We start from the raw sequence: 21795 nt of genomic DNA, 5'->3' as shown, positions 1-21795 counted from the left end.
AAGAGATAAGGAGAATTAATATTGTGTTAACAAGAGTCCACAAGGCACACCCCTCCGTTCTCCAGATGATATCACAGAATGGATAAATTTCCCCTGTTGTGTACCCAGAAAAGACAATGCCACACTAATACAGTTTCACAGTTTCTCCCCGAGCTTACGGCAGCTGCTGTCGTGCGGCAATAGGTCGCTTACTGACTTCTGTAGCAAGAGTAGCTTCCCTCCAGGCGGTACTGATCCTAGGATCAAAACCACCAACACCAACACCATTACCAGCATCCAATTCACTTATGAAACTCTTATTGTGGGTAATGAACTAAGTGTCCAGGACACTGAGCAGAAATATTAGAGATATTAGATATTGTAGAAATATTAGATTATAATAGATAATTAGTATAGTGCTCTGCACACAGTAAGCGCTCAATAAATACAATTGAATTAGTTAATAGATATAATATCTGTATCTATAGATTCATTCATTCATTCAATCGTACTTACTGAGCACTTACTGTGTGCAGAGAACTGTACTAAGCACTTGGGAAGTACAAGTTGGCAACATAATAGATATAATAATAGATATAATAATTATAATTAGATAATAGTAGAAATATTAGAGAGGCAGCATGGCTTAGTGGAAAGAGCTCGGGCTTTGGAGTCAGAGGTCATGGGTTCAAATCCCAGCTCCGCCACTTGTCAGCTGTGTGACTCCGCCACTTGTCAGCTGTGTGACTTTGGACAAGTCACTTCATTTCTCTGGGCCTCAGTTACCTCATCTGTAAAATGGGGATTAAGACTGTGAGCCCGCCATGGGACAACCTGATCACCTTGTAACCTCCCCAGTGCTTAGAACAGTGCTTTGCACATAGGAAGCGCTTAATAAATTTCATTATTATTATTATTAAATATACAAAGATGCAGTCGCTGCTCTCAAGGAATTTATAGGCAGTATTCTAGTTATCAGTCTGGGGATAAAGTTGGATGCATCCCTCTTTCAGGAGTCTTCCTGGCCTCTGGCAATCTGTCTGGTCTTCTGGCTTTCTGGCAAGTTCCTTTGAACTATGTCTTATTTGTTGAGGGACCTTTCACCAACACCATCTGCTACAATAATCCCCCTTTACTGGAGTGGCTCACCTTGGCTGTCCACAGAGGCCCTAGTGAAAATAGTTACACAACTAGTGGTTCTGGGAAGCAACTAGGCGTTGTTTAGGTTCAGCCACTCTTGGCAGCTAAAAAGCTTATAACCAGAACCCTGTTTCACACCCACGGGAGAATGAACTCCAGGAGGATTAAATGTATTAATAGCATCCTGCTGAAAGAGCACAGCCTAGTTTCCTGATTTATCTCATTTAAAACTTGTCAGTTTCTCTTATTTGATGTCATCTTATTTCGCCTGAAGCTTTTCTTTCAGTGCAACAAAGAACCTGAATCACAGATCCATTAGTTGCATTACTGTTCTTAAAAATTCCATTTGAAAGGATTTAATAAAAATATTCACCCGAGTTATTTACCTTTAGTTCCCAGAATACATAAAAGTTAAATCATACCTAGACATCATAGAGATGATTGCAGCACTGTAGTACACTAATGGCCTGAAAGTTAATGCCACTTCCAAAGAGGAGAGGGTTGGGCATCAAAGTCAAAAGCCTGGCCTAGAGCAGACCCCCACCCTCTGGGGTCGTTTGGAACGGTTTTGGGGGGGGGGGGGGGGAGGGCAGCAAATCCTTTGCCAATAGAGAGAAAGTTTCTGAGCTTACCAGAGGGCAGAGCAGAGGGAAGTGAAAAACTTCAGAGCTTCCTGTTAGCTGTGAAGTGTTGCTTCTTTGAGGCCCAGACAAAAGGGATCGTCATGCTGTAAATTTATTTCTCTCTCCCTAAGCTGTAGCTGAAGTGAAAAGAGAGGTAGAGATGGTTCGCTGATCTTGATTTAGGGGTTATCTTAATTATCTTATCTAAATTATCTTAATTTAGGAATGACCTTAGACTAACCTTATTTCCCAGCCTTTCCCCTATGCAAAGTTCTCACATGGCTCAGCTTTGTCCTGACAATAGGAAGGCCTAGTGGAAACGGCACAGGATTCGGAGTCAGAGGACCTGGGTTCTTCTAATCCCAGCTCTGCCAATTGCTTGCTGTGTGACCTGGGGCAAATCACTGAACTTCTCTGTGCCTCAGTTTCCCCAACTGTAAAAGGGGGATTAAATCCTCCTCCCTCCTACTTAGACTGTGAGCCCGATGGGGGAGAGGGACGATGTCCAACCTGATTAACTTGTATCTACCCCAGTGCTTAGAACAGTGTTTAACACATAGTAAGCACTCCATGCAATAATAATAGTAATTGTAAGCAAAAACCTCTACTTTAGTATTTTCTATTGTGATATTTTCCTAATGGTATTACCAATTAAATCCCAATTTTGATTTTTCTGGTTTGGGGGGTCTCATTCAATCATGGTCACTGGGGATTACATTGGCTCGTTATGGGTAGGGAATATATCTGTAACATTGTTCCACTGTATTCTCCCAAGCCCTTAGGACAGTGCAGTGCACACAGTAAGCACTCAATAAATAAGACTGATTGACTAATCGAATTCTCAAATGGATCCTAGATGAAATATATAAATCTATACCTTCATTAACCCAATACACATGATGGCTGATTTTTATCCACATTTATGGTTATATGGCCATCAATCAATGGTATTTATTCAGCACCTACTGTGTGCAGAACACCGTACTACGGGCTTGGGAGAGTAAATTACAACAGAGTTGGAAGTCACGTTCCCTGTCCACAGGGCCTTACAGACTAAAGGAGGCAAGGCTCCCTTCCTACACCTCTTCTATCTCCCTAGGAACAAGACTAGCTGGAGTGTAACAGAAAGAATCAGGCTAATAGCAACACATTTGAGATTTTATTTCCTTAGAAGTTGTTTACAATTCCCATAATCTTTCCTGCCAAAACATCTGCGAAGGATGGGGAAAAGATTCTCTTTAGATAGGGTAGATACAAATGCTTGCCCTATGCCATCTTTACCTTTCTGTGGATATCACATATATCTATTAGGGGGAAAAAATTCCCGTAATAGACATGTTAGTCAATATCTGGATAGAATAAAAGCTACCAACAGCTATTTTCATTCATTTGTTTCAAAGAATAAATGAACAAAATTATAATTTAGTGGTCTACATGAATTATATTAATTTGCTTAATGTCATAAGATCAAACTTGCCTAGACCAACGTTCACTTTCACATAGTTACTGAATGTGTATATTGTTAATGGCAAACATCATTTCACATCCTTTTGTATCGATGGCCATATAAGTTTTCAATGTATGTCTACGAGAACGAGAACAGGAGAGAATATTTGGAATAGAAAGCAAACTGTACTAATGTGAAATGGGAAACTGCGGTTTTATTTTTTCATTCATTTTCCCAAACCTCCTGTGTTGCTTGGCCCCACTGGTGTTATTCTTGCCATGAATTGCAAGAATAAATGAGTTATATGACAGAACAAAGGATGGAAACTGTCTCAGTCTGCCCGACTGATTTTACACATAAAAATGCAATATAAACTGGGACTGATGGAGAAATAGAAATTATTATCATGAGCAGAACCAAAGAAAAAATTAGGTGACTAATAGTTTTACAGAGCTGTAGTTAAAAAAGGGAACTTGGGATTCATCAATTCTCCCATTCCCTTCAGAATCACTTAGAGGCTACAGGAGTTCCATGTCTAAGTCCTAAATATGAAAATCAAAAAGATAGGTAGAGAATGTGGATCAATTCAAGAGAAGACCAAAGATCATCAAAAATATAGAAATAGGCATACAAAAAGGTAAAAGGAACTGGTATTGTTCAGTTCTAAGGGGTAATTGTGGGATTCAAATCCATTTCTTGAAGAGAGATAGTGGCTAAACATTGGAATGGATCTGTTTGAGGAAGATGTGGAATAGTCTCCTCTGAAATGAGAGGCTCTCTGTTTCCAATGGCTCATATATAACTCTGCAGAGACATAAACTATATGACTTCAGATCCCCTCCCATCCCTGATTCTTCAATTAGGTCTCCACACAGAGTATCTGTGAAATAAGTATCACTACCACTTCAGTGAGAGAGAAACTAAAGACCACGAAAGTTATATGACACTCACCCAAAGTGATATCATTTAAGGGTAAAACTGACATTTGAATTTCAATTTCTAGCCACCAATTCTGTATTCAGGCCCCAGGTTATAGAATTTCCTAGACAAGTTTGACAAGGAAATTCAAAGCCACTGATCTTGGTCAACTCCACAGAAATTAAGCTCTGCTTTAGCCTGTGCATGGTCACTCATCAGGATCATTCATTCATTCAATTGTATTTATTGAGTGCTTACTGTACTACGCACTTGGGAAGTACAAATTGCCAACATATACAGACGGTTCCTATCCAACAATGGGCTCACAGTCTAGATAATAATGAGGGTATTTGTTAAGCCCTTACTATGTGCCGAGCACTCTTCCAAGCACTGGGGGAGATACAAAGGTACCACTTGTCCCAGGTGGGGCTCACAGTCTTAATCCCCATTTTACAGATGAGGTAACTGAGGCGCAGAGAAAGCAAGTGACTTGCCCGAAGTCACACAGCTGACAAGTGGCGGAGGTGGGATTAGAACCCATGACCACGTTAGAATTAGAATCCCAAGCCCAGGCTCTTGCCACTAAGCCATCACCATCAAAAGCATGAGCTTTTGTACCCCTTGCATTTGTAATCCAGTTCTTGCCTTCGAGGTACATAAAATCTGCAGATATAATTGACTCTGACAAATGTAAAGACCTTCTTTCAACAAAAGACTCAACAATAATCAAAAGTTGACTGTTCATAGGTCGTCATTCAATAAAAAGACTTGATGGAGGCTCCAACCCCTAGCTCACACCCTTTCTGCTGCCTGGAACATTTTTCTGCTTCAAGTCCCCCCTCATCCTAGCTTTCCCCACCTTTAAAACCCTTCTGAAATCCCACTTCTTCCAGGAGGATTTCCCAATTCATTTTTTTTCCCTCAGATCACATCCTCCCTACTCTCATCTCAGCACTTTTATGCACATTCCATTTCACATATACTACTTTTTGAACACTTCTTTCTCCTCTTGTTTTACGTGTCTCCTCTTGCTAGATTAGAAGCTTCTTGAGTAAATGGATTATGTCTTCTTCTAGTGTGCTTTCCCAAACACTCCAGTGTTATGCACAAAATTTATTTAGGTATTTATTGAGTGCTCACTGTGTGCTTGGGAGAGTACAATATAATAGCAAGGGTAGACACAAGCTTCCAGTCTAGAGGGAACATGACTGTGTAAAAATTCATCCACTGCATTCAAAAATTCAAATACTACCCAAATGTGAAGACTACTACAAAAATATCCTATATGAACTATAGCTGCAATGAATTAATCAATATGCATGCAAAGAGGTACTTAATGAAATGGACAAAGACAGCAACTTGCTCATCAGTTAAAGTTAATAAAAAACACTCTACAAATGATTTCCATGACAATGATATGTTAATTTTTTCCTCAAGGAGAACCTGCTTCTATGGTGAGTCATTGCCCTTTCATTAGCATTATTTTGATAGAAAGTGAAGGAAAAGGTCACAATTTAGATCAGTGACATCTTCTGTTAAAAGTGAAGGTGAGTCACTGAAAACAACATTGAATAGTGGTACCATTTTTCTGTATATACTTTCCTTTTATGCTCTACAGTACAATTATACATTCTGGAGAGCTGGTTGCTAGGTTTCAAGCCCCCTACAAAGCTTTATGTTTTTCATTCAGTATAGTGAAGAAATATTGAAAAATCTCAAGATGTACTTTTGAAATGGCAGTTAATGGGGTTGATAGCCATGACAACAAATTAATTCAACTCTTCTGGTGGACCTCACAAAGGAAAATACATCAGTGCTTTTCTGTTCACTTACATAGAATTGCACTGTGTAATATGTTTCATCTTACTAATAACAGCAATGTATTATATATATATATAGATATAAAATGCCTGAAAGGAAACAAAATTCCAAACCATACATAGGTTTAGCCTATCACAAGAGCTACAAGTTCTGAAGTGCATGGGACAGAAGATCCCATGGGTAAGATGTTTTTTGGAAGTTCATTGTTTAGACTACAGTGATGTATACAGTAAGGCTGAAACAATCAGTACATTCGATTGCATTTATTGAGCACTTACTGTGTGCAGAGCATTGTACTAAGCACTTGGGAGAGTACAATGCAAGAATAAACAGACACATTCCCTCCCCACATGGAGCATAGTTAAGTACCTGGGCAGGGGACTGACCTAAACAATTCAATTGGCAGAGTACCATAAAAGCAAAAGACACAGTTCCTGTCCTCCAGGCTCTTCCAATCTAAAGCAGGAGGCAGGCAAATACACTATTTACAAATAGTGGGCTAAGGAGAAAGAAAGAACAGTGCTACAACTATTGCTAGGACTAAGGAAGAATGAATACATTCTTGCAAATTAATGTAAATCAAATATACACAAGTGCTAAGGATAGATGTATAAACACAGACTGACAATGCGGGAATATGGAGATTTGTTAAGTAATGCTTCCTGAAGAGGTGGATGTTCGGGAGGGAAGAGATCATCATCAATCGTATTTATTGAGCGCTTACTGTGTGCAGAGCACTGTACTAAACGCTTAAGAGATCACTGGTCTGGCCAAGTTGAAGGGGGAGTGAGTTCCAGACGGGGGAAGGGCATTAACAGGAAATCAGAGGCCAGACAGTTGACAGCAAGGTACAGTCAGGGTAGTTTGGGAGGATTGTAGTGTGTGAAAATGACCATTTGTAATCTTTGGAGCCAATTTATTGCCACTATTCAACAATGTCCTCCAGCCCTAGTAGTCATCATTTGATTAGTTCAGGTTTATTCATTCATACAGTCATATTTATTGAGAACTTACTGTATGCAGAGCACACTATTAAGTGCTTGGGAGAGTATAATATAACAATAAACAGACATATTCTGCCCATAAAGTGTTTACAGTCTAGAGGGAAACTTCAGGACTCTCTCCTTGGACTAGGACAATACATTTAATCAGATATGACATGGGAGAGGGGCTTGTGTCTGAGTGGACACCGCATTTTCTCACCGGGCATTTAGAATTAGTCTTGGAGTTGGTTCTTGATCATTCTGACTTTTCAGTTTTTCTTAAAAAGCAGCAGCAACCATTACAACAACCACAAAGAACAGTCTCTAGAAAAGACTACTTCCTTTTCCCTTTGATGGCCTGAATTCATCTTAGGTTAAAACAAACACACAATCTGTTTTTAACCAATCTGCCCTCTCCCCAGCGGGATACAAGGAGTAGGTATTCTTTCCTACAAACCCGTTATTTATACTAGTCAGTCAATCGTATTTATTGAGCACTTAATGTGTGCAGAGCACTGTACTAAGCGCTTGGGAGAGTGCAATATAACAGACACATTCCCTGACCACAACAACAGTCTAGAGGGAGCTTACAGCTACGGAGATATTCTCTCATAAGCTCATAATTTTACTCACTGTGACTAACAGTGCTCCCTACTGTCATGCAGCCATACAACCCAACAGAGTTAAAAGATCAAAATTACATTCAGCATCATTCATTCATTCAATTGTATTTATTAAGCACCCACTGTGTGCAGAACACTGTACTAAGCACTTGGGAGAATACAATACAACAATAAACAGATTCCCTGCCCACAAGGAGCTATTGTCTACAGGGAGCTTACAGTCTATTATTATTGATAATTATTATCATCATTATGGATAGTCACCCTACTCTGAGTCCCATAGCACTTATTACATATCTACCAATTCTGTTATATTGGACTCTCCCAAGCACTTAGTACAGTGCTCTGTACACAGTAAGCACTCAAATACAACTGAATGACCATACAGAACATTGAGCACCTCCAAAATATCTAACACTATCCTAGCTGCACAATGAAAATGGTTCTTACTGCCTAGAGCTTAAAACATCATTCTTATAGTTATAAAGAATTGGGGAGTGATTTCGACTTGTCTCAGGACAGCCACTATCTGGGAAAGATTAACTAGGATAATAAAACTAGTCTGCTAATTTTGTTGTATTGCGCTCTCCCAAGCACTTAATACAATGCTCTACACATAAACTCTCAATAAATACCATTGATTGAATGATTGACTAGAAGTGGTCTTAGCCAATAGCAATTGTTGCAAGCAGGTCCCAATAGCCGCGTTTAAGAAACTAATGCTGTCAAATGCATTTGGAATTATTATTTACTTCAAACAAGGCTTTGCATACAGTAATCACAGTAATCTCATGTAGAATAAGGGGAAAAAAAGCATAGGAATGGAATATTACATGGTCATTTTTAATCCTTGCAGTTAGGGATCAACTTTTCAACTTCATAACTCTCGGCAGTCAGTGTTCCAGGTAGGGCTCACAGTCTCAATCCCCATTTCACAGATGAGGTAACTGAGGCACAGAGAAGTGAAGTGACTTGCCCAAAGTCACACAGCAGACCAGTGGCAGAGCCAGAATTAGAACTCATGACTTTCTGACTCCCAGTTCCATGCTCTACCCATTATTAATTCATTCATCCATTCATTCAACTGTATTTATTGAGTACTTACTGTGTGCAGAGCTCTGTACCACACGCTTGGGAAGTACAATTCAGCAACAAATAGGGACAATCCCTGCTCACAACGGGCTCACAGTCTAGAAGGGGGGAGACAGACATCAAAACAAGTAAAGAGACATCGGTAGCACTATTCTAAATAAAAAGAATTATATATGCCCATCATTAATAAAAAATAGAATTATAATTATAAATATGTACATGTATACGCAAGTGCAGTAGGGCGAGGAGAGGGGTAGGGCAAAGGGACGAGTTGGGGAGATGTGGGGGTGGGCAGAGGAAAAGGGGGGCTTAGTCTGGGAAGGCTTCCTGGAAGCCTTACATCATCATCATCATCAATCGTATTTAATGAGCGCTTACTGTGTGCAGAGCACTGTACTAAGTGCTTGGGAAGTACAAGTTGGCAACATATAGAGACAGTCCCTACCCAACAGTGGGCTCACAGTCTAAAAGGGGCTCACAGTCTAAAAGGGAAGCTACATCATGCTTCTCTGTCTGGGAGTCCATAGAGGAGGGAGTTGCAGGCCAGAAGGAGGATGTACGAAAGGGATTAGAGTGAGATAGATGAGATCTGGGCACAGTGAGCAATATGTAGTAGAGGATCAGTGAAGATAGGAGGGATGGGTAAAAGAAGCAGCATGGCCTAATAGATACAACACGTGCCTGAGAGTCAGAAGGACTTGGGATCTAATCCCAGTTCCTCCACTTGTCTGCTATATGACCTTGGGCAAGTCACTTCTCTGTGCCTCACTTACCTCATTGGCAAAACGGAGATTAAGACTGTGACCTCCATGTGGGACATGGACTGTGTCCAAGCTGATTAGCTTGTATCTACCCCAGTTCTTAGTACCCTGGAACATAGTAAATGCTTACCAAATATTTAAAAGGAGTAGGGGGGAGCGAGCAAGTGAGTGCTTTAAAGTCATTGATGGCAACTTACATTTTAATAATTGTTATGGGATTTAAGCACCTACTATATGCCAAGCACTGGGGCACATACAGGATAATAAGGTCTCACATGGGGCCCGTGGTCTAAGAGTGGAACAGGTACTGAATCCCCATTTTGCAAATGAGGAAACAGACACAGAGGAGTTAAATGACTTGGCTGAGGTCACACAGAAGGTAAGTAGCAGAATAGGGATTAGAACCCAGGTCCTGACTCCCCGCAGCCTCCCATTAAGGTAACTCTTCTGGTTACCTTATGGTTATGTAGGTTAAATGATCACTCAAAAGACCTAAATAAAGCAATTAGGTAAAAGGGTGAAGAGCACTAGATGCTCTTTAGTGCACCCCTGCACTTAAGGCAAAGGAGGCCAACGAGGCATACCACTTCTGTAACAAAAGGGTACCTCATTAAAAAAAAAATTGTCAAGCCAAAATGTGTGGTGGTAGCACATGTAAAGACCTTGAAATCGCCATTGGTATTTAAGCATTTGTGTGGGGGGGAGTGTCTTTGGCACTTGGGAAAGTACAAAAAAGTCATATTTGAGGAGCTTACAATCGAATAGGTGAAGCATTCTAGAGAAACTTGAGAGGCTCTGGTGAAGATCCCCGCAGCAGAAATTGAGAAGATTGGTCTAAGAGGAAAGGGTGAGAGGGTTAGGGCCACTTGAAAGGATCCCAAAGTCAATTCCAAACCACACATACACAAGGCCCTTTTGGACAGTAATCACCTTTAGCATGACAGCATGGAAAGACACGGGACGCAAACGGTGATTTGGAAAGCTCAGAGTTATGGAAAAGAGTGTTATGAAACACATTAATAAAATGGTGTTTAATCTTCAGTTTTCCTGTGGCTCTGTGAGCTCAATAAACACTAGGTCACCCAAAACTAAGAAAGCATGAAAATGAACACATTAACTAACAGCTCTTTATTTTCAACACACCATGAACATTTGAGAAGGACATGGCTACTGAAATTAGAACAATAGGAGTTGGGACCCAACCCTGACCCAGCAGAGAATTTGTGTTATTGTAATAAATTTATCTGAATCAAGGATTTCATTCTTAAGATATTCAAACGGCTCAGAATGACATTGTAGTTCTTTATTAAAATGTACAGCAGGGTACCTGAGGTACGTTCATAAATGTGACATCTTCAAAAATAACCTACTTTTCAAATACCACATCCCATTTTATACAGTGTAGAGCAGCAGCAGGTTTGTATGTTAGACATTAATATGTGGAAAACAACTGTTCTGAAAGTAACATTTTGGCTATCATTCTACCCAACATGGGTGTAAATTTCAGGATATGATCCTGGCCTTGGAGATAGGACATTTTCTTGTTTAGTCAGGATCAGACATTATTTATATTGCTGGAATCTCACTGAGCATTAATCCTTTTACAATAAGGAGATCATTGATAAAAAAAAACACAAGGAAAAAGAACCTAAGAATGGTGTATGAAAAGAGGTTATATTAGCCAAACAGAAGCATCTGAAACAGAAAACAATAGTTTGCCTTGACAAAAACATCTGATAAACAAAGAGTTGTTCAAAAGTAATGCTGCATTACTCCTTGACCTAATCCCTACCAAGACTCTGCAATTCCTGGAAATAAAACACACTTCTTTCCAAATTCAAATCTTGAAAAGGAATATTAAAACACATTCACTCACTCACAGTTTGATTTTCCCATTGCCGAACAAATCCCAATTAAATGGGTGATGACAATCAGTAACCATAATACCGAGATTTTCACTAAAGACAGGCGATAGCTCTTTCTAGTTATCAGTGGTTACCAACCATCAGAAATAATGGAGCTAATAGACTGGAAGAAGTGGCAGAATTTTAACCTAAAACAAAAACTTCATATAAGTGTGAATTCATGTTACTGGCTTTCAAGATCTGGGCACAATTGTAGCTCAGGGCTGGAAAGACCAGATTAATGGCCACATTCTGACCAAAACATGATCTGTACAGTTACTTTTGTTCTTACTGACATGGTTTCTTAGAACACGGTTGGGAAATTTCCAGGGTTTATTTCTGGGGTGCTTAAGTTCACCTGGCCCGTCCACACTCCCTAAATGGAGCAAAAATTCAGAAATTCATCACTGACATCACTAATTTTTTTCTGCAGGAAAAAAAAAACGTTTGTGGCTAGAGTTCACACAAACTACAGTCACAATAGTTCAAAAGTACAAAGTTTAAACAAGACCAATTAAAAGGCTGACAAGGAATCGCTGCAAGTGCTGGACAATTACTGCAGGGAAGTATCTTGCTTTAACATGTGAGTTCTTCAGCTCCCAAAAGCTGCTTTAATACATCTTTTATAGGTCCCGTTTTTACCCAAAGTAACGTGGTGAAAAACCCAGATTCCCTATGAATTAGAATTAATGATTCCCAGTGACTTAGATTAGTTCTAGCATCTGAAGAATGCAGGTCCATCATTGGAAATGAGATCCAGACACTTAATCATGCTGGCAGTACTACTAGTAAAAGTACCAATTCAAATTGAGACTGCAGCTTGGTGAGGCATAACTTAAATGTACCTTAAGTCTTAATAGGGACAGGTTGAGAAAAGGGTACATACAGTGCAAAACATCTTTTAGTCTATGAAAATTAATTTACCTCCTAGCTCATTGTATTGTCTTCATATACAGGCTTTCTACTGTGCAACAGCTTTGAGTTTAATCAAGTTACAAACTAGTGGAAAAGGAATCAAAGCTCTTGTCAATTCAAACATGCTCATGCTTTCTTCATTCCGCACACAGACCCTCTCATTTAGCAGTTTTCTTCCACAGTTTGTAGAGACCAAAGATGCAGTTCACTTTAATCCTGTTTGCCTTCTCGCCACTGCCGTGACCCTTCGTTCCATGCCACATAGACAAACAGAGCGAGCACCACATGGACAGCAACTACAGCAACAATTGCAGCATAAAAATAGCTGTCTCGGTTGGACATCCCTAAGATTCCTATAAGGTGAGATAAAAATTAAAAAGGCACGGTTTTAATTTTATGACCAGCATTAATATCAAGTCTAAGACCCCAAACGTTATGAGTCCAACTGAGATGTCGCAATGTAATTCCCCAGTGAAGAAAATATAAGTAATAGATATTGCTAAGAAGAAACAGCAGCCAGAGCTAGCTAAATGTTTACATCAATAAATACAACTTTAGCTTGGGCTTTAATAGCAAATGGTTCCAGAATGTCCTCTCTTCCTTGTAGCGCATGCTTTCCTCAGACTTTTTTTTTGGGGGGGGAGGCAGTGGTAAATGGTATTTGTTAAGCACTTACTATGTGCCAGACACTGTTACTGAGTGCTGGGGTAGATATAAGGTAGTCGAGTTGGACACAGTCACTCACTGTCTTAATCCCCATTTAGCAGATGAGTTAACTGAGACACAGAAAAGTTAAGTGACTAGCCCAAGGTCACACAGCATACATGTGGCAGAACTGGGATTAGAACCCAGGTCCTCTGACTCCCAAACCCATGCTCTTTCCACCAGGCCATGCTGCTTCTTACTTCCTCCCAAACCATAAAAAAAAGGGCACACTTGTTTCGGCCTTGCAATATCCGCCTGACTGAAATTGTGTTTACAATACTCTTTTGGTCCCATCAAAACGGTGCAATCACCAAAAGTCATTTTACTTGAGTTCCATTATTGCAACATCCAACTAAATGAAGTAACTGGAAACTGGAAACATACATTTCTGAAAGTAAGACATACTAGAGGCATTTGGCTTTATTTTTTAAAACATAAGCCTTCAATCAGCTCCAAATTCCTCTTGGGGTAAAATCAAAAGTATCTGGTTGGCAGATAGCAATGCCATAAAAGCCCGGAAACCAAATGCTCTGCACATGAAAGGTCTGGTCTAGAAATACCTTCAAATATATAAGATTTAGAAGAGAAATATAATCCAATTGGTACGGTGATCATTAAAGCTGTGAAAAACAGAAGAGTCTTCAGAGTTGATGCTAATGAACCTTCACTTCTGAAATAAACAAAGTATACAAGGTCAGTTGCTAAACAGAATTATAGAACTGCTGTACAGGTGCATTACAACACTTTCTCTTCACAGATTGAGCCTTGCATAATAGCATAAGGTCACGAGCCTGTTTACATTTACAAATGTCTCCTGTATCTTCCAGAAAAAGTATTTAATAAGTGAATCCATTACAAAATTGTTCCTCAATGAACTGATCTCAATATTAGACTGTAAACTCATTACGGGCAAGGAATTTGTCTTCTAATTGTTGTATTGTACTCTCCCAAGTGACTAGTTCAGTGCTCTGCGCCTAGTAAGCACTCAATATGACTGACTGTGGTAACAGTCTGTTGGATTAAGGTACCATGGCATAGCAAAGGCATTGTACCACAGTCATCTGGGCCATAAAATGGGTTTGTGGATAAAATTCTTGTATGCCCTTTGCAATGTGTAGCACCCCTGCCCACCTTCTAGCTTGTTGCACCCACTGCCCCAAAGGAAAATGTTGGTGGTAAAAGAATAATAATGGTATTTGTTAAGTACTTACTATGTGCCAGGCACTGTACTAAGCACTGGGGTAGCTATAGGGTTGTCAGGTTGGCCACAGTCCTGTCCCACATGAGGCTCACAGTCTTCACCCCCATTTTAGAGATGAGGTAATGGAGAAGTGAAGTGCCTTGCAACAGACAAGTGGTGGAGCCAAGATTAGAACCCATGACCTTCTGACTCCCAAGCCCGCCCTTGCTCTATCCACTACGCCATGGTAGGAATGAAAAAGTGCAAGTGGTGCTGTGTAAACCTCTCTCACGAACAGTTCCTTAACACAAGATAGTGGTCCCAGATGCTTTTTAACTGGACTGTGGTTCATGGGCTCCTCTACCATTTATGAAGGGAGATGCCTAGAACAGTGTTTTGCACATAATAAGCGCTTAATAAATGCCATTATTATTATTATGTCACTGTCACTAAAGAAAGTAGGCCTGTCATTAGACTAAGCATTGGCTTAGCAGGCCTCTGTGCCACTGCTTACAATGCCCAACCTGTCTCAACTGGCACTTCTGCTAGTTCACACTAGCTTTGGGTATTTACTCCAAAACAAAGAGATTGAAACCACCCACTTTCACCCTCCAAAGTCACGCCTAAGGACAGTCAAATGGAAAAAGAGGTAGGCTGGAGATAAGGCTCAAAGTCAGCCTCTCTGAACTTATTAAAGGGGAAGCAGCATGGCTCAGTGGAAAGAGCGCGGGCTTTGTAGTCAGAGGTCATTGGTTCAAATCCTGGCTCTACCACTTGTCAGCTATGTGACTTTGGGCAAGTCACTTAACTTCTCTGTGCCTCAGTTACCTCATCTGTAAAATGGGGATGAAGACTGTGAGCCCGCCGTGGGACAACCTGATGACCTTGTATCCTCCCAGCGCTTAGAACAGTGCTTTGCACATAGTAGGTGCTTAATAAATGCCGTTATTATTATTAAGACCTACTCCCTTTCCATGAATTTCTGCACTTTGTACTGTTTAGGTCAAGTTTGTCCAGTGTTCACTCTTGGCTGAGTCAGCCTTCGTCCCCCTCGGTTTCAAGCATTAGAACAGTGCTTTGCACATAGTAAGTACTTAACAAATGCGATTAAAAAAGAAAAGTTCTTTCACTGCCCCTTTCCTCCCCTCTCCCCCAACCCCATTTTGATTTCGACCCTAGGCAAGAAAATGGTTGTTAGAAGTCCAGGTCAGAAACTGGCACGGGCCTCATGGTTCTTTTCTCTCCTCCAAAGCCTCTGCCTCCCCACTTTCGGCCAACTACCTCAACCCCAAAAGTCAGTCAATCGCACTTACTGGGTGCAGAGCACTGTACTAAGCGCTTGGGGGAGCAGAGCATTCATTCACTCATTTAATCGTATTTATTGAGCGCTTACTGTGTGCAGAGCACTGTACTGAGCGCTTGGGAAGTACAAGTCGGCAACATACAGCGACGGTCCCTACCCAACAACGGGCTCACAATCCAAAAGAAGCAGCGTGGCTCAGTGGAAAGGGCCCGGGCTTTGGAGTCGGAGGTCATGGGTTCAAATACCACTCTGCCAATTGTCAACTGTGTGACTTTGGGCAAGTCACTTCACTATGCCTCAGTTACCTCATCTGTAAAATGGGGATTGACTGTGAGCCCCCTTTGGGACAACCTGAGCACCTTGTAACCTCCCCAGCACTTAGAACAGTGCTTTGCACAGAGTAAGTGCTTAATAAACGCCATATTATTATTACTATTATTAAAAGGGGGAGACAGACAACAAAACAAAACATGTAGACAGGTGTCAAAATAGTCAGAACAAATAGAATTATTGCTATTTATTAGAGTAATAAACGGACACATTCTCTGCCAACGGCGGGGTTGCAAAGGCCCCGGCTCCTTCGTCTCCTTCATCTCTCAGAAGGAGGCAGGCTCCATTTCCTCTCCTCCTCCCCATCCCCCCAGCCCTACCTCCTTCCCCTCCCCACAGCACCTGTATATTCATATTCAATCGTATTTATTGAGCGCTTACTATGTGCAGAGCACTGTACTAAGCGCTTGGGAAGTACAAATTGGCAACATGTAGAGACGGTCCCTACCCAACAGCGGGCTCACAGTCTAGAAGGGGGAGACAGACAACAAAACAAAACATATTAACAAAATAAAATAAATAGAATAAATCTGTACAAATAAAATAAATAGAGTAATAAATACGTACAAACATATATACAGGTGCTGTGGGGAGGGGAAGGAGGTAAGGTGGGGGGGATGGGGAGGAGGATATATACATATTGTATATATATATACCTGCATATATGTATATACAGATTTATTACTCTATTTATTACCTGTACATACTTACTATTTATTTTGTAAATGATGTGCATATAGCTATAATTCTATTTGCTCTGACGACTTTGACACTTGTCTACGTGTTTGGTTTTGCTGTTTGCCTCCCCCTTCTATCAATCAATCAATCGTATTTATTGAGCCCTTACTGTGTGCAGAGCACTGTACTAAGCGCTTGGGAAGTACAAGTTGGCAACATATCGTCATCATCAATCGTATTTATTGAGCGCTTACTGTGTGCAGAGTACTGTACTAAGCGCTTGGGAAGTACAAGTTTATATATATATAAACACAGGTGCTGTGGGGAAGGGAAGGAGGTAAGATGGGGGGATGGAGATGGGGGCGAGGGGGAGAGGAAGGAAGGGGCTCAGTCTGGGAAGGCCTCCTGGAGATTTATTACTCTATTACCTGTACATATTTACTATTTATTTTGCTAATGATGTGCATATAGCTATAATTCTATTTGCTCTGACGACCTTGACACTTGTCTACGTGTTTGGTTTTGCTGTCTGTCTCCCCCTTCTACCAATCAATCAAATCGTATTTATTGAGCGCTTACTGTGTGCAGAGCACTGTACTAAGCGCTTGGGAAGTACAAGTTGGCAACGTATAGAGAGCCCAGTGGGCTCACAGTCTAGAAGGGGGAGACAGAGAACAAAACCAAACATACTAACAAAATAAAATAAATAGAATAGATATGTACAAGTAAAATAAATAAATAGAGTAATAAATATGTACAAACATATATACATATATACAGGTGCTGTGGGGAAGGGAAGGAGGTAATATGGGGGGATGGAGAGGGGGACGGGGGAGAGGAAGGAAGGGGCTCAGCCTGGGAAGGCCTCCCGGAGATTTATTACTCCATTACCTGTACATATTTACTATTTGTTTTGTTAATGATGTGCATACAGCTATAATTCTATTTGCTCTGACGACCTTGACACTTGTCTACGTGTTTGGTTTTGCTGTCTGTCTCCCCCTTCTATCAATCAATCAATCAAATCGTATTTATTGAGCGCTTACTGTGTGCAGAGCACTGTACTAACCGCTTGGGAAGTACAAGTTGGCAACATATCGTCATCGCCAATCGTATTTATTGAGCGCTTACTGTGTGCAGAGCACTGTACTAAGCGCTTGGGAAGTACAGGTTGGCAACGTATAGAGACAGTCCCTACCCAACAGTGGGCTCACAGTCTGGAAGGGGGAGACAGAGAACAAAACCAAACATACTAACAAAATAAAATAAATAGAATAGATATGTACAAGTAAAATAAATAAATAAATAAATAGAGCAATAAATATGTACAAACATATATACATATATACAGGTGCTGTGGGGAAGGGAAGGAGGTAAGATGGGGGGGATGGAGAGGGGGACGAGGGGAGAGGAAGGAAGGGGCTCAGCCTGGGAAGGCCTCCTGGAGATTTATTACTCTATTTATTACCTGTACATACTTACTATTTGTTTTGTTAATGATGTGCATACAGCTATAATTCTATTTTCCCTGACGACCTTGACACCTGTCTACGTGTTTGGTTTTGCTGCCTGTCTCCCCCTTCTATCAATCAATCAAATCATATTTATTGAGCGCTTACTGTGTGCAGGGCACTGTACTAAGCGCTTGGGAAGTACAAGTTGGCAACATATCATCATCATCAATCGTATTTACTGAGCGCTTACTGTGTGCAGAGCACTGTACTAAGCGCTTGGGAAGTACAGGTTGGCAACGTATACAGACAGTCCCTACCCAACAGTGGGCTCGCGGTCTAGAAGGGGGAGACAGAGAACAAAACCAAACGTACTAACAAAATAAAATAGAATAGATATGGACAAGATAAATAAATGGAGTAATAAATATGTACAAATATATATACATCTATACAGGTGCTGTGGGGAAGGGAAGGAGGTAAGATGGGGGATGGAGAGGGGGACGAGGGGGAGAGGAAGGAAGGGGCTCAGTCTGGGAAGGCCTCCTGGAGATTTATTATTCTATTACGTGTACATATTTACTATTTTTGTTAATGATGTGCATACAGCTATAATTCTATTTGCTCTGACGACCTTGACACTTGTCTACGTGTTTGGTTTTGCTGTCTGTCTCCCCCTTCTGCCAATCAATCAATCAAATCGTATTTATTGAGCGCTTACTGTAAGCAGAGCACTGTACTAAGCGCTTGGGAAGTACAAGTTGGCAACATATCATCATCATCATCATCAATCGTATTTATTGAGCGCTTACTATGTGCAGAGCACTGTACTAAGCGCTTGGGAAGTACAAATTGTTAATGATGTGCATATAGCTATAATTCTGTTTTGCTCTGACGACCTTGACGCTTGTCTACGTGTTTGGTTTTGCTGCTTGTCTCCCCCTTCTACCAATCAATCAAATCGTATTTACTGAGCGCACAGCACTGTACTAACCGCTTGGGAAGTACAAGTTGGCAACATATCGTCATCGTCAATCGTATTTATTGAGCGCTTAATGTGTGCAGAGCACTGTACTAAGCCCTTGGGAAGTACAAATTGTTAATGATGTGCATATAGCTCTAATTCTATTTGCTCTGCCGACCTTGACACTTGTCTACGTGTTTGGTTTTGCTGCCTGTCTCCCCCTTCTACCAATCAATCAAATCGTATTTACTGAGCGCTTACTGTGTGCAGAGCACTGTACTAAGCGCTTGGGAAGTACAAGTTGGCAACATATCGTCATCACCAATCGTATTTATTGAGCGCTTACTGTGTGCAGAGCACTGTACTAAGCGCTTGGGAAGTACAGGTTGGCAACATCAAGAGACGGTCCCTATCCAACAGTGGGCTCACGGTCTAGAAGGGGGAGACAGAGAACAGAACCAAACGTACTAACAAAATAAAATAGAATAGATATGTACAAGATAAAGAAATAAATAGAGTAATAAATATGTACAAATATATATACAGGTGCTGGGGGGAAGGGGGTAAGATGGGGGGGATGGAGAGGGGGACGAAGGGGAGAGGAAGGAAGGGGCTCAGTCTGGGAAGGCCTCCTGGAGATTTATCACTCTATTTATTACCTGTACATATTTACTATTTGTTTTGTTAATCATCATCATCAGCAATCGTATTTATTGAGCGCTCACTATGTGCAGAGCACTGTACTAAGCGCTTGGGAAGTACAAATTGTTAATGATGTGCATATAGCTCTAATTCTATTTGCTCTGCCGACCTTGACACTTGTCTACGTGTTTGGTTTTGCTGCCTGTCTCCCCCTTCTACCAATCAATCAAATCGTATTTACTGAGCGCTTACTGTGTGCAGAGCACTGTACTAAGCGCTTGGGAAGTACAAGTTGGCAACATATCGTCATCACCAATCGTATTTATTGAGCGCTTACTGTGTGCAGAGCACTGTACTAAGCGCTTGGGAAGTACAGGTTGGCAACATATAGAGACAGTCCCTACCCAACAGTGGGCTCACAGTCTAAAAGGGGGAGACAGGGAACAAAACCAAACATACTAACAAAATAAAATGAATAGAATAGATATGTACAAGATAGATAAACAGAGTAATAAATATGTACAAACATATATACGTATATACAGGTGCTGGGGGGAAGGGGGTAAGATGGGGGGGATGGAGAGGGGGACGAAGGGGAGAGGAAGGAAGGGGCTCAGTCTGGGAAGGCCTCCTGGAGATTTATCACTCTATTTATTACCTGTACATATTTACTATTTGTTTTGTTAATCATCATCATCAGCAATCGTATTTATTGAGCGCTCACTATGTGCAGAGCACTGTACTAAGCGCTTGGGAAGTACAAATTGTTAATGATGTGCATATAGCTCTAATTCTATTTTGCTCTGACGACCCTGACGCTTGTCTACGTGTTTGGTTTTGCTGCCCGTCTCCCCCTTCCAGACCGCGAGCCCGCTGGTGGGTGGGGACCGTCTTTCTACGTTAGCGCCTTGTCCTTCCCGAGCGCTCAGTACAGTGCTCCGCCCACAGCAGGCGCTCAATAAATACGACCGAACGCACGAATGACTCTGAACGCCATTTCCACTTTTGCCCCTCACCCGGAGGCCAGACCAGGCCGCCCGCCCCCGCCTCGGTGTCGGGACCTCGCCGACCCTCCTCCTCGCCCTGCAGCGGCATCGATCCATAATCGATCGATCGATCAATAATCGATCGATCGGTGGGTGGGTCTCCCACTCGAATCCGCCCCCCCCCCGCGGCTCCTTACTGCCTGAAATCGGGCGGAGGCAGCGCGTTGAGCGCCGCTTTATCGAAGCGCTCCATGACACCAGGCCGCTTCTCCCGCCGCCCCGGCCAGATCACGTGGCGGGGGCGGGTCACGTGACGGGGGCACCATCACGTGACGCCCCTCCCCGCAGGAGGCTTCGTTCGCCGAGAGGCCCCGCGCGCATGCGCGCAGTCACGTGCCCCTCTCCCCCGCCCCCTCCCCTCAGGAGGCTTCGTTCACGGAGAGGCCCGGCGCGCACGCGCGAGGTCACTAGACGCGCCCTCCCTCATTCATTCATTCATTCATTCAGTCATTCAGTCAGTCAGTCAGTCAATCAATCAATCAATCGTATTTATTGAGCGCTTACTGTGTGCAGAGCACTGTACTAAGCGCTTGGGAAGTCCAAGTTGGCAACATATAGAGACAGTCCCTACCCAACAGTGGGCTCACAGTCTAAAAGGGGGAGACAGAGAACAAAACCGAACATACTAACAAAATAAAATAAATAGAATAGATATGTACGAGTAAAATAAATAAATAAATAAATACAGTAATAAATATGTACAAATATATACATATATACATATATGTATATATATATACATATATAGTATATATACATATATACACATATATACATATATGCAGTCAGTCAGTCAGTCATATTTATTAATAATAATTATGATGGCATTTATTAAGCGGCGCTGAAGACTGTGAGCCCCACGGGGGACAGCCTAATCACCTTGTAACCTCCCTAGCGCTTAGAACAGTGCTTTGCACAGAGTAAGCGCTTAATAAATAATAACAATAATGACGGCATTTGTTGATGATGATGGCATTTGTTAAGCGCTTACTCTGTGCAAAGCACTGTTCTAAGCGCTGGGGGGGATACAAGGTGATTAAGTTGCCCCACGTGGGGCTCACAGTCTTAATCCCCATTTTACAGATGAGGTAACTGAGGCTCAGAGAAGTTAAGTGACTTGCCCAAGGTCACGCAACAGACATGTGGCAGAGCCGGGATTCAAACCCATGACCTCTGACTCCAAAGCCCGCGCTCTTTCCACTGAGCCACACTGAAGCGCTTACTATGTGCAAAGCACTCTCCCAATCGCTTAGTGCAGTGTTCTATGCACTGTAAGTGTTCAATAAATAC

General features: G+C 41.6%; 1 protein-coding gene across 1 annotated transcript; it reads right to left on the bottom strand.

Moving 5' to 3' along the window:
• Positions 1–10500: 10500 nt before the first annotated feature.
• VMA21 (vacuolar ATPase assembly factor VMA21) lies at positions 10501–20755 on the bottom strand. Its single transcript, XM_038748192.1, has 3 exons — positions 20643–20755; positions 13472–13581; positions 10501–12559 (listed from the first exon to the last, which is right to left on the bottom strand). The coding sequence occupies exons 1-3, from the start codon at positions 20696–20698 to the stop codon at positions 12417–12419; spliced, it is 309 nt and encodes a 102-aa protein (XP_038604120.1). The 5' UTR covers positions 20699–20755; the 3' UTR covers positions 10501–12416.
• Between the last annotated feature and the right edge of the window lie 1040 nt (positions 20756–21795).

Source organism: Tachyglossus aculeatus, chromosome 6, assembly GCF_015852505.1.
Source record: "Tachyglossus aculeatus isolate mTacAcu1 chromosome 6, mTacAcu1.pri, whole genome shotgun sequence".
NCBI lineage: Eukaryota > Metazoa > Chordata > Mammalia > Monotremata > Tachyglossidae > Tachyglossus > Tachyglossus aculeatus.
Note: the sequence above shows the minus strand (reverse complement) of the source record. Positions and strands in the feature narration are given on the sequence as shown.